Source organism: Polypterus senegalus, chromosome 6, assembly GCF_016835505.1.
Source record: "Polypterus senegalus isolate Bchr_013 chromosome 6, ASM1683550v1, whole genome shotgun sequence".
Classification (NCBI taxonomy): Eukaryota; Metazoa; Chordata; class Cladistia; order Polypteriformes; family Polypteridae; genus Polypterus; species Polypterus senegalus.
This window is the reverse complement of record NC_053159.1, coordinates 72,524,763-72,538,584: the sequence shown is the minus strand read 5'-3', so window position 1 is coordinate 72,538,584 and position 13,822 is coordinate 72,524,763. Positions and strand designations below refer to the sequence as shown.

The 13,822-nt window shown below is 39.1% G+C and overlaps 1 protein-coding gene across 1 annotated transcript in view; it reads left to right on the top strand.

Annotated features, from left to right (window-relative positions):
* The first annotated feature begins 7,270 nt into the window (after nucleotides 1-7,270).
* LOC120531168 (E3 ubiquitin-protein ligase MARCHF4-like) overlaps nucleotides 7,271-13,822 on the top strand; it is a 239,051-nt gene continuing 232,499 nt past the window's right edge. Inside the window, exon 1 of the mRNA XM_039756333.1 lies at nucleotides 7,271-9,173. Within this exon, the coding sequence (XP_039612267.1) occupies nucleotides 8,691-9,173 (483 nt within the window). The 5' untranslated portion in view covers nucleotides 7,271-8,690. The remainder of the gene's footprint in view (nucleotides 9,174-13,822) is intronic.

The window sequence follows — 13,822 nt, the reverse complement described above, 5'->3', positions numbered from 1 at the left end:
TCATCTGTTATGACAAGATGAGACTGATAGGCTCAGTAGCCTGGGTCAACCCATAATTTATTTATTTATTTTATTTTGAGGCAAAGTAGCTTTGACAGATGACTTGGTGAAGGAGCTGTGCACGATGGCTGACATGTTAGTAAGGTAACTAGCTGAACCCTAATTTCTTCATATGGCCTGCTCTACACATTGCAACAGAAATCATGTTGTTATATGTGCCAAGTGATAGCGGCTACCCACTCAAACGCTGGCTGCCCAAATCCCAGAGCACAGTGGAGAGATATGACAATGCTGTGCATGGTCTTAGCATACTCAGTTGTGGAGCAGATTCTTGGGACGCTTCAAATGCAGGTCTGGATGCACCTTGTGGGAGGCTGCTCTACCAGCCAATGAAGGTCTGCAGCATCCTGATTGCATATTGTCACACTTGGGTCACAAAGTTGCACAGCAGCACTTAAGGTTTTCCAAGAGACAGAAACTTTATTCCAGAATAGGCAGAACAAACAAGTCTCTTTCAGGAGTGATCCTGCTGTACAAGGGGCAACTGTCGAACCAACTGCCTTGGTTCGCCTCCTGGTCAAAATAACACAAAATTTTCCTCTTCTAAAGGGGCTCAGCTGCACGGGATCCCTGACCGGAGCAGAAGGAGTCTGGGGGAAGAGAAACAAGGCAGTGAGACACTAGCACAGCCATGGCGCAGTCTTTGAAATGTTTGAAGCCCTGTGCGGCACGGCAGTAAGCAGCAGATTAGCAGCTGACCCTGCAAAGAGGAGACGAAAACCTGTGTTTGTTTCCTATTGAATCACTGTTTAAGAGGGGGTTTTGGAGGAGCAATTGTGTCCCCTTAGGGCTGCTATCACGGTATGTATGAGATTGATTAGAATAGTCCATATACACTGTATGGTTGTTTCGGGAGTGACAATTAGTCAGGGTTTGAGGGGCATTCGTGTACACACATTTACAAGAGGTTGTAAACTATGTAGAAATGTACATATGCCTGGTTTTATCAATTTTTTTGTGTACACATTTTCCTGTTTTTGACATATGCTCACATCCAATACAAAGTTTTAAAAATTAGACTCCATGACTGGATCCTGCCTTATTTTAAGTGCTAGCCAGAAGAGCACCACCACACTCTGCAGTGGAATATGTGGGTTTGATGAAATAGGGATAGTGGGTTTGAGCTTAAAAGATTATATTGAAAAGCAAAGAAAGTTAGTTATGAACAGTATGTACTGTACTCTATAAGGATAAAAGAAGACAGGCCTTAAACAAAGAATCCAGACCAAAGGAACAAATTCGAAATCCCAAGAAGAAAATAGAAACTTTTTGGAAATAGACATGAAGTACTGTAAATTAAAAAGAACAAACTCTAGTGAGGAGATCCTTCTGAAACATTCTCCTTAGCTAAGGTGATTAAAAGAGTAAATAGGTGGTTTCATTGAGGTGAGCAGGATGGCTTAGGTTGTTCTGCAAATCTCTCACAGAGTACAGGCGACATCTGAAGAATGTTCTCAATTTTTCTCTCTCCTTTTCGCATCTCTGTTGGGCAATGAAATGTGAAGTTCAGTTGTACCAGGCTGGAATACGAAGGCAAAGAGAACTGAACAGTGGAGGTAATGGCACACATTTCTAGGGCAGAGAAATTTGTTAAAAGTGAAGAAGGAAAAGATGACTGTGGGGTACAATGCAGAAGGAAACAGGAAGCAGGAAGAAGTTATTGTGAGTGAAGAGTTAGAAAAGAGATGAAGACGGGCAGTGTGGAGCCTAGATGGGAAGAAACATTCAAATATTTTAGAAGGACTGGATGAAATTTGAGCTTTGTGGAAATTGTGTTTATAAATAAGATCCACTTTGAAAGCAGCGAGTGTGAGTAACACTGGAGATTTTAGTGTTATGATATAGTAATGGGGAAATTTCATGGGAATCATAGACCTGATAGACCTGTACATTGTTATCCTGTGGGTATGAACCAAGCTGATTTTCTCATTGAGCCATGAAGATTAAAACCAGAACTTATAGGCAATAGAGAACAAAAATACTGAGGTTAGTTGGGTGAGTTGTACATATTAAATGGCAGTAAAAGGATGTTTTAACTTCATGCTTAAGTTATACACAAACCAGTGTTCCCAGAGATGCCGTTGATTATTCAAAAGGAAAGCCAGGACTGGGGAGCAGCTGTCAATGGATGATGGCAGCATTATGACAGCAGAATGAATGCTTTTGCCGACTGTGAACCTTAAGCAATAGTAGTAGTAGTAGAAGTAGCAGTACTGTCATGTGTACAGAGTACAGTATAGTTCTTACTGGCACGTTCAACCAACATGCAATAACATGTCACCCCACTTTGCTGCCATGATAAACAAGAATGTATAAAACACATATTGTAACTTCATTCCCCTTTTCCTCCCATACTCTGCATCATGATTGGCTCAGTTTCATAGCCTTATACATTTTTAAAATATGCATTGAAATTGAAAGAAGACACCTTTTAAATGGAAAGAACAAAACAATGTAGGCAAAATACAACTGATCCTTATAAAGAATGTTGCCAGAGCTCACCTAGCAGCAGCATATGGACTCTTGTTGTACATCCATTATCCAACTCACTATATCCTAACTACAGGGTCACGGGGGTCTGCTGGAGCCAATCCCAGCCAACACAGGGTGCAAGAAGGTGCAGGAAACAATCCCCGGGCAGGGCGCCAGCCCACCGCAGGGCGCACACACACTAGGGACAATTTAGAATCACCAATGCACCTAACCTGCATGTCTTTGGACTGTGGGAGGAAACCAGAGTACCCGCAGGAAACCCACGCTTACACGATTAGAACATGCAAACTCTACGCAGGGAGGACCCAGGAAGTGAACCTGGGTCTCCTAAATGTGAGGCAGCAGCGCTGCCCACTGCGCCACCATGCTGCCCAACTCTTGTTGTTCTTAAGTTTAATGCTTCCACCATTGTATAAGTGAGCTATTGTGGGAAGACTATCTAAATATATTACATACATGCAAGGTCTTTAATGAGACCTGCATTCACTCCTCTGCAGAGCACTTTATTTTTACAGACACTTTTAAAAGATGGCATTACACACAAGCTGATGGAATTCCCTTTAATGGACTTTTCTGAGTCACTCACTCACTTTGCTACGTCATTTGGCTGCTGCTGTTCCAACCACAAATCAATGAATCCTTGGAGATGCAAGCACCAGATGAAAGTCAACAACATTAAAAGATTATTGCTATTTGTCAAAAGCTGACCGCTGGCCAGACAGCTGTACCCCAGAACTAATTGCAATACAGAATGGTTTTGTCAAGCAACTTTATAAAAAAGGGAATTCTATTCTTATGGTAACATCAACCCTATGGTATTACAGACTTAATCTAAATGTACAGGTAATCCTAAAACATATTGACAGTTTTTTTATTTCCATCGTATGCAGGGAAAACAATGATATACATAACATCCTGAAATTGGCCTAATCAAATTCAAGGGTACAAATAACCAGACCCTATCCTGGCTGCGTCTAGGGCAAGGTTAGAAACCTGTCATGGACAGGGTGCCAGTCCATTGTAGGCTCCAGTCATATAGGTCAGATTTGCAGTTACCAGTAAAAACAACCTGCAGGTTTTTGGAGATATAAGAGGAAAATTGAATTACCTCGAGGAAAATCTACAAAGACAATTGGAAGAATGTGCATATTCTATATTGAGAAGACTGAGAACATCCATTGAGCACCACCCTTGTTTATACTTAAATGTTAAAATACATTTGTATCATTAAATAATAACCTTACAATTGCACATGCTGTATGTCAAACATGTGAGCATAGTGAGTACCTTATGGGGAGGAATTTAATGTTGCAACTGGAGGATTGGAAAGAATGTTACACTTGCTATAACAACAATTTTCATTTCCAGGAAAGAGGAAGACTTGCCCAAGATGTGTTCCAAGAAATCTCACATCTTTCAAACTAGCTGACTTAAAAACCAGACCCAAATAGATCATTTAGACCACAGCAGCCCAACGATGTACATGGGAGATGGGAGGCTAAATACAAGATGATACATCTTCCTACTCTTTTTTTGTAAGCCTAACTGACAACGTTAAGTGAGGTTTTTCCAACCTGGGACGCTGACTGTGTTTGTGGCTTTCTTTTCTGTGGTTTAGTTGGCAAGGATGTTTGGAGCTATGGCAGAGCTGTTAGAACTAGTATGTCAGTTGCAAGTTTAGTTCACAAACCAACAAACCTTTGTAACCACACAGGGGCTCCAGAAAGCCCCAAAACACAGACACAGTAACACAACCCACAATATATGAATAAAATGGAGGATATTTATTCCACAAAGTATATTGACATCCTTCCTTCCAGCAATGTGCCACAATTATACATTACAATAAATGAACAATAAACCAACAATTCTTCCTCCTTCTCCACCTCCATTAAGTGTTGCCCACTGCCTCCCGGTTTTCACTCGTGTGATATGTGACAGTTAGCTCCCTTTTAAGCTGAACCCAGGAATACTTCTAGTGTCAAGCTGTATCTTCCAGGAAGCACTTCCGGGCCATAAAGAAAGTGGAAAGGTCCTACAATGACAGCACCCACTAACGATACCCAGGGACCCTGAAAGGACTGTACTTCTGGACTCCAACTCCCTAGCATTATTGTAGAGTCCCGACTGTGTTCCTATGTGAGGACCACTGCCACATATCATATGGAGGATTGAACTGCTCCTGAATCCCAGCTATCACTGGTTCTTCTATTAATTTACACCTGCTGGGTACAAAGTTATTTATTTTTCCATCTGCATCATTGTGCTGGCCTCCCATCCAGGTAATGGCTTCTTCCTTATCTAATCCAGGATGCCATTTCTCCTCCTACACCATGTTTGCTGAAATGAAAGCCCAGCAGACAGTGTAAGGAGTTTGGAGCATCACAGATGAAATGCCAGACACTAAGATTATGTCAAGGCTTATTTCTTGGAATCTCTCCATCTTAAACAGTGCTAGCTCCAGCATGAATGGGACTTTATGCTAGCTCCATTTCTAATGGGTGACCCAATAAAAACTTACTACAACTTGGATGAAAAGTTGGTAATGGGCTACAAAGTCCTAAAAAGATGCTAACTCAGGCCAGCATCACCTCAGAGCACAAATATTGTGGGGAAGATATTTCTCTTGCTGCAGCCTATGGAGAAATAATAATAGCTGACTACGTGGTTCATGGTCTACTTGAGCCTCTGAACAGGCTAGTACAATGAATGAGATAAAGCCCTTTCCACAAGCCTATCCATAAAGAACCTACCAGAAAATATACAGATGAGAAACAGAAGGAAACACTTTCTCCAGCATGAGTTTGAACATACAGTATAGTCCCAACTGTCCTCATGTAGATGAACCTGTGGAGTCCACCTGGGCCCTTAGAAAATGGTACTGTTGGTTAACTGTTGGAAAATCTTTTTCCTGTGCTTTTTGCCTTGAGGTGGTGGTAAGTGAGTTTCAGGTCAAGGGTTCACAAGACTTGGGTAGCCAATTACCATGGCTCCCTGATTGATTCATCTGAAATTATATACAAACTAACAAACCAGAGTGATCTGTATTCACATTGAGGCTTGCTCTTAAATGTCTGCTGAATGTGTAATCTCCTTCCAGAGTTTCACCTGATCCAAAACTCTCCATACCATGTGACAATAAGTTGGTCTGTGACTAAAAAATGGATGAATCCATATAATCACCTTCAAATATGAACATCCTTAAGAGGATTTCCTCAGAAGGTACTTACAACCCATGTAGGGCATGTTACATGGCCAAAATGAGCCATGAAAGGCATGGTCACCCAATGTGACACTGTTGCACCCAGCTACACTGATGCCACCACTGGACCTGAAGCAGTTGCCAGTATAACAGTGGAGTGTTATGTTTCAGCAAGGGCTTCTCCTCTACCTGGGGTTCAAATGTCTCTTTTATGTTTTGCACTGTAAGGGGTCATCAGTGAGTCCCAAACCCCAAACACATCTGCACCTCCACTTCTCCCAGGTGAGCTTTATCCAACTACATTTTTGAATCTGACTCATCCAGACAAGGTGGATAACTCATTTTCAACCCAGACCTAGAAGTACTTACAGCACATCAGTACTGTACTCGATGAAGCACTTCCAGGTCAGATGGAACCTCCCCTTCCCCCAGTATCTCCATCTAGGTGTACCTGAGGACCCCAGCAACAACAAACCCTATTCTCAAAATGAAATGGTGCATGGTCAAGCATGAGGAACCACACAGCATAGTAAAGATCCATATAGGACCATTAAGGAGCCAGTATTTTTAAGAGTGAACAACTGTAACAAATGAGCCAAAACACTGATGCAGTTGTACATGCCAATTAAAATCTCCCAGAACAAATTGTGACCCAAGGGGTCCACAATCTAAACTTAAAAATAACAAAAACGTCACTGCTAACTTTGCATAAAAAAGCATAAACTTCAAACTCATTACGTTTAGTAGACTACAGATAGATTAAACAACACAAAGTGGTTTCTTGCTTCACACATTTTCATACCTATCTACTTCTATTTAAAACATTTTGTTTAAAAAAAACATAGTTGCAATACCTTAGATGGAAAAACCTTTCTCCACGGTAAACAGAAAATGACAGTAGACTGAAACCATCATTTTTTAAACTCAATTTTCTTAAACTTTTTTTTCGAAATGTAAAATTTTTGGGGTCACTGTTATAAAAAAGGGAAATGCATTTATTCGAAAGTTTCCATTCCAAATTCTATTTTACTGGTTCCAGATTGTAATAAGAGGCATATTTGATCAGAATTAATGTGTGTCAGTGGATGAGTGGGCACATATACAGATGCAGACAGAAAGGCATCATGGTGAAAATAATCAAATTGTGTCAAAAAAATCAAAAGTCAAAATGCTGACTCTGTTACAATACTTTTTCAATGACTACATGTGTTAAAATTAAATTGTCTTGTACATTTAAGAATTTAACACAACATTATTTATTGTTTTTATTATCTAGTAAACGTTTCTCAAACCAGTCATTTTTATTTTGCCTTCTGGCACCTTGACGTATACAAAAGAGTATAAAAAATATCAAATAACAAAATATTTTTAGTTTAAAATCAATATTTAATTAAATTAAAAAGCACATCTGGTATCTAACTAATTAAAATATGAACTGAAAATACACAGGTCACAAATACATAATGAACAGACTTAACTCTTCCAGCTGTAACCGCGTGATCCACTGACAGAAAAGGTTTCACGTTTCAGTTTTAATGAGCCTTTTGTTACATTCATTGTGTCAGTGTATATAAGTCTAATTCCGCAGAACTGCTAACTATTTAAATAGAAGTCACATCTGTGGGCTCTTCAAATGTTAGTCTAGGCCTGTGAAGCAAGCCATCCAAAGCATGCCCCCGCAACGCTGGTCGAGTCCGCTGTGTGACGCGCCTGGACCGCGGAGCTGTCCCGCAGATCTTGGTGCTGAAACCGCCGTACTGCCTCACGGGTGAGCCGCGTCTTTCACCGACTCTGTTCTTTGGTGCCGAAGGTTCAACGTGGCTTTTCTTTTGGATTCTGAAACATACACACTCGTATACATGGAATATTTTTTTATTTTTCATTCTCTAGTTTTCGACTGCACTCAAGAAAGCAGATCACGCCTTGCAGGTTTCACATTTCGATCGGAATATCTCCGAAAGGAAAGGGTATGTGTTTCGTGAAGTCTCGGAGCAAATATAATGTTAACTGCAGGAATCGGCAATTCCAGCTGCATTTTACGCGGATATACAGGGGACAGCGGCTGGAATAACAATTTAACCTACGCTGGTAAAATGAGACTGGAAATAACGCTTAACCGGGAAATGGAACAAGCCAATTACGGTACAAAATAAACCAACGTTGTATGTGCATATATTGCAATGACATAACATTATCAGGTATAATATAAGCTCAAGAAGTCCAAAAAATACATTCATCCGAATGTGAAAGCACACTATACGGGAATTTTAATGCTGTTTTTCTGGAATCCTGGAAAATACACACAGGCATACAGATGGAACCTTGATGTACGAGAACGTTGTATTTTCTTTTAAAAGGGAGGCGATCTGTCTGAGGTTATAGATTTTTGGAGAGGTTACGTTTGCTATTAAAATTAAACTTACTTTACTGCTCATAGGGCTCGTCAACAAGCAACGGTTCCCAGTTTTCTACATGCTAAGTATATATTTGAACACCCATTTTGGCTTCCAGATAATATATACTCTTTTGGCAATAATTTAACTTCTATACATTATTTTTAAAGAAAGTATTACTAGCCTCGCAGACTCGCTGAAATGACAGATTATGTCACAGCATGTGGATTTATTTGAAATGCAGAAGAAATCAATTTACATAACAGATGTTCCACAGTAACTACGAAAGCACTGTGGCGAAAAGAATACATGTGAACCAACATGTTACTGGAAGAAGACCTTCTCTTAAATGTACACGTTGAGCTATATGAGATACTGAATCACAACTAAATTGCAAATGAAACTTTTAGTTTTATATCAAATGTTACACCGAAGCCAGTAATTCTAAAAAAACCTGAAAGCCCAGAGGCTCGAAGAAACAACTTCGCCTGTAACCTTTCTGAGTAACCGTCTCTCTACTGTAACGGAAACAAAAAGAGCACATGTTAGTAGCGGCTGGGATCATTTTATGGTGCTGTGGAATACTAAGTCACGGACAAATGCTGCGCCACCAGGGCTTGCTGAAGAGCCGCTGCTGCGTCTTGTTCAGTGACCTGAAGGTTTTTCTGCTCAGGCCGCCGGCTCCTTCGGCTCCGCCACCTCACTTCATCCCCATGAGCGGCGGAGAGCCACACAACCAAAGCAGCACCGTCTCATCCGCCAGCAGCGCTCACGATAACAATAACACCTTGATAAGTTACCCCCAGCGGGCAGCCTGGGTGTCGCCGACGGTAGGGGGCGCTGCACGGGAAGAGGTCGAGGTCTGGGTCGGACCCGCAGCGGAGCTCTCGGCGTCCCTTGTGAGCAGCTTCTCTTCGGATGATTTGAACAAAACGAAAACGGAGGACCACTTCTCGTTGAGCAGCAGCTCGGAGAGTGGCATCCGGACACCACTGTGCAGGATCTGCTTCCAGGGAGCCGAGCAGGTGAGCAGCAAATGAGGAAGGTGGTCTCGTTTAGAAAGTGGCGGTCGTCTTTTTGTGGGGACTCTGGCTTCCTTAGTTAAATTAGCCAATGGGAAGCAGGTGAACCTTTCGTATTGAAAATATGCTTTAGACAATATATTAACATCTGCAAGGCTATCTTTCCCAAGTTTCCCCTCACGTATAAATATTTATGTACATTGTATAACTTCTGCAATTGTCAGTAACTTTTATTTGTGAGTCTTTAACGCCGAGTTTTAAAGCATGCTGCCAGTTACTTCAAAAGAAGCTGCCTGTGTTTTTTTTAGAAAGTACACATTTGTTGAAACCTGCTTATGAATGTGGTGCCTCTAAGGGAAAACTTGGAGCAGCAATCGTGAATGAGCTGTGCTTTTGATTTTCTCTCCTTCAGAATGAGCAACAAATATGGTAATGCCTCAGCGGTTTGTGGACTGACAACAGGCACAGCATCGCTAATGTTAGTAGAACACTTAATGTGTATCTGTTCAATATATACACTTTAATGGGTAGCTTTACTAAAGAAGTTAATTTAATAACACTGACATTTTTGTTCTGTCTAGCAAAAGCCGTAGCAAATACTCTCCCCGAAAGGACAATAAAACTAATAAAACTAATAAAGTTGCATTTTGAAATAGGGCCAGCTTTTAACTTTCTTTCATTTTACATCATGCCTGAAGAAGGGTCTTTAGCTGCCTCGAAAGCCTGCATATTGTAATCTTTCTAGTTAGCCAATAAAAGGTGTCATTTTTGCTTGATTTCTCACTATATTCATAATAGCTAACACTGCACGACACCCTACTGCTTAGCATGAATTTATATTTGTAAAGGAATTTTAAGAGGAAATTTTAAGTTGTTATGCTGGTTATGCTAGATATTCAATTTAGAAAGTATTTCATAGAAAGTGGAACATTAGTTCAGTTCTTGGTATCTCTTTTTCAACTTCACGGAAGTCAATATCTTTTTAGGTTTAAATCAGACACTTAATGCTGATGCTTATGTAACTGGAAAAATTGCATTTTTGGAAATGTTAAAAAGAAAAGACTGCCATATGTTAACGTGTAATTATATTTAATGGCAGTATTATATTTCTGTTTTTTTTTTGCACAAGTAGACTCTTAAAAATACTGGTTCTTTAACGGCACTATATGGTTCTTTACTATGCTGTACGGTGGGACAGTTTCTTTGCATATGAAGTTAATTTGTTGTGCTTTGAAAAACCTCCTAATATGTAGGAAAAAAATCTTTGATGTGTGGTGGGCTGCAGGACACCAACAGATTAAGAAAACCTGAACTTATCCTGTGTTACTGGATGTATGCAATGAGAAGCCTTGGTATTTCACAAATCTTTTACCATCTATTCCTGGTTATTCACTGTATGGAACCTGTTACAGATCTAAAAAAAGGTTCTTTCTGGAAGTTTCATGTGGATGGGTGTTTTGGGAACCAAAGATGGTTTTCCTACTGTAATGCTCTGAAGAGCTGTTCTGGCGCCTTTATTTTTAAGTGTCTACATTAAATAATAGGGACTTCCTTAGTTATCCACATTATATGCGACAGATTCAATAATATGAATTTCCTTAGTTACCTAAATTATAGCCTATGACAAATTAAAAAAATTTCAGGGAGAGGATAATCTGTGCAAAAACACATTACTACAGATATATGAAATAGGACATCCTTGAGCATGGGAAATTCACAGTATAAATAAAATGTACTATTATTATTATTATTAAAGGTACATAAATTAGTACATACATTTATTAATATTATATTAATTAAATATAAATTAGATTAATGTTATTCTAATTATTCTATTCCAACATATGTGCATGTAACCACCAGAATTTTAAATGCACATTCATATAAACACCAACAGTATATGTTAGTGCTTCTATAATAAAGACTGATAGCTTTGTTGCAAATATAAGGAATCATCTCACAAGGAATCACCCAGAGGTAAGCTCTTGCCCTCACTGGGTGGTTTCTTGGGACTGTGGAGGCAGAAAGTGACAAGGCAGGTAGTAACAATGCCCCCTCTTGGCTCAGAGTGGTATCGCATACCTGGAAAGAGCTTGGATGGTGATCCTTAGGCACACATGCGTGATAGTATCTAATGGTGTCCTAATGTGGTAAAATTCAAATAAAAATGTGTAAGCAAAATTTCAAATGTGTATGTTCCGTTCTGATACAACCAAAGACTTCACTGCGTTTATTAGGGTTACTTGTGCTTCCCAGCAAGCATGGAAAGAGACAGGTCGTCAAATAAAGATATTGTTTGCCCTAATTTTTGAGAGAGATGTTTAGACTATAAGCAAAAGTTACAAATATGACATAATTACCTTAAGTAAATGTATAGTATGTTTGGAACTTCTGCAGAATATCAGGGCTGTATTTCCTTTTATACAGTCATTCCTCCATCTATCCAACCATTTTCCTAACCTGCTTATCCAAGGCAGGGATGCTGCAAGCATTTGGCGCAGGAAAGGAACAACAGGGTTCCAGATCAGTGCAACTTTTCACATTCATACAATATTAATTACTTTAATCTATTGCTCAAGTTCCTCTTCACATGCGTAGAAATTACAGATTTATAGTTTGAGCACTTGACCGACTAACAATTCATTAAGATGTATGTCTGTATTTCAGATCTCTGAATAAAGAGGCTCACAATAATCATGATTAGCACATTTGGCACATGGAAATCAATGCTGCTTTTAGATAGTTCATTAGAATGTAGCATTTTGAATGGTGGGTATGAAATCATCTCATAGAGTAGGTGTACGCACCTTTCTCTATTACCATTCAATGCTTCTATTTTAAAATCTGAGGACCTTTTTCTTACCTTAAAGTGTTTTAATGAATGCGGCATTTACAATCATAAACTGAAAAAATTCACTAAGGCAGGAGAGATTGTTTTTAAGATAAAGAAATAGCTAGGATGCTCGCAGAGTATTGACTGCTAGGCTCACATCGTTATGCATTTCTTTCATGTGCTAACCGAAGAGAAGGCAGCAGATTTGATTTCCCTTGTCTACTTTTAAGAAAATATTCCTGCTTTGAAATACCTGAAGATGAGCACTGAAAGAAAAAAAAAATGACAAGCAAAAGAAAGCTTTGCAGTTGTAACTCAGCTTGTGTTTACTGTTTAGACTTTATGTGCAGTATATCATTCAAAAAGTTGCCCTCACCTTCTGCATGCTATCTCATTACTTTGCCCAGTGATTTAATTGCATGTTCCCTGTCTTCATCTAACTGACAGCCAGTTATTTTAGTATAATTCATTTATTATATCAGAATGTCAGAAACAGTGAAGGCAAAAGACAAAAAGAAGTGGAAAGAATTTTTTACAAATCTGATTAGGTATGCTTGTTTGCTCTTTATGTTAAGTGTTTTGGTGGCATTTAAAGCTGCTGTCACTTTAACCAAGTTAGCTCTCTTGGCTAAGGTATGAAAACTCAGAAAGAGTAGAGACTTCATTGCCATTGGTAACTTTGCTGTGTTTCAGCAAAATCATGGAAACTAAGTCAAACATTAGTACAGAATCCCCACAGAGGGCATTCTGGGTCGCTTTTTGGCCTAATTCATTTCAGTTTTGCTTTGCCTTTTTCTAATGGCCATGACTATCTAAAGTTTATTTTCTCTGGCATCTGTGTGGACTGGAGGCTTTTTTCCCTTAACTTTGTTGATTACTAGCCTTACCATAATATTTGTGCAATTTACTGGTATTATTATCATTTGAGGAATTAAGAACATAATAATTATAATGATAACAATAGTAATATCTATAAATATCACATATGTTATACTGTATATATTTGCTACGTATAGAAATATGTTAGAACATTAGGATATTGTAACATTAGAAAAAATGTGATGAGAACAAGCCTTTCAGCCCAACAAGCTAATTCAAGTTACCTAGATTGTCCAAAAATGACATGAAGTTGAGATGTGAAGGTCCCTAAAGTTCTTCTGTTTACCATACTACTTGGTAATTTACTCCCCGTGTCTCTGGTTCTTTGTGTATAGAAATCCATTCTAACATTTCTGTGAAATCTGCCCTAAACAAGTTTGCAACCATGTCCCCATTTTCTTGTTGCAGAATTTATTTTAAAGTGACAACTGGAATCCACTGTAGTAATTCCCTTCATAATCTTAAACACTTCACTCATGCCCCCTGAAAAGGTTCAACTCCTTTAATCTCTCCACATGGCTCATACTTCTCAGTCCCTGAATCATCCTAGTCGCTGTTCTCTGATCCTTCTGTAATGCTGCTACATCATTTTTTTGTAAAATGGAGAGCAGGCCTGTACACTATACTTCAGGTGAGGTCACACTAATGTGTTATATAACTTAAACCTAACCTCCCATAACTTGAACTCCACACATCCTTATTTATATCATTATATATATACCTTTCTTGTACACTTCTGTACACCTTCTAGATTTAAATAGGGATGAGTCTATTATGACTCTCAGGTCCTTCACATAAGGGGTACTAAATTTCAGACCTCATATTGTGTATTCAGATCTAACATTTCTGTCTCCTACATGTAATCCTTTATATTTAATAACATTACATTTTATCTACCATAAATATAGCTAAGTCTATATGTTGTCCAAGTCCCCCTGTT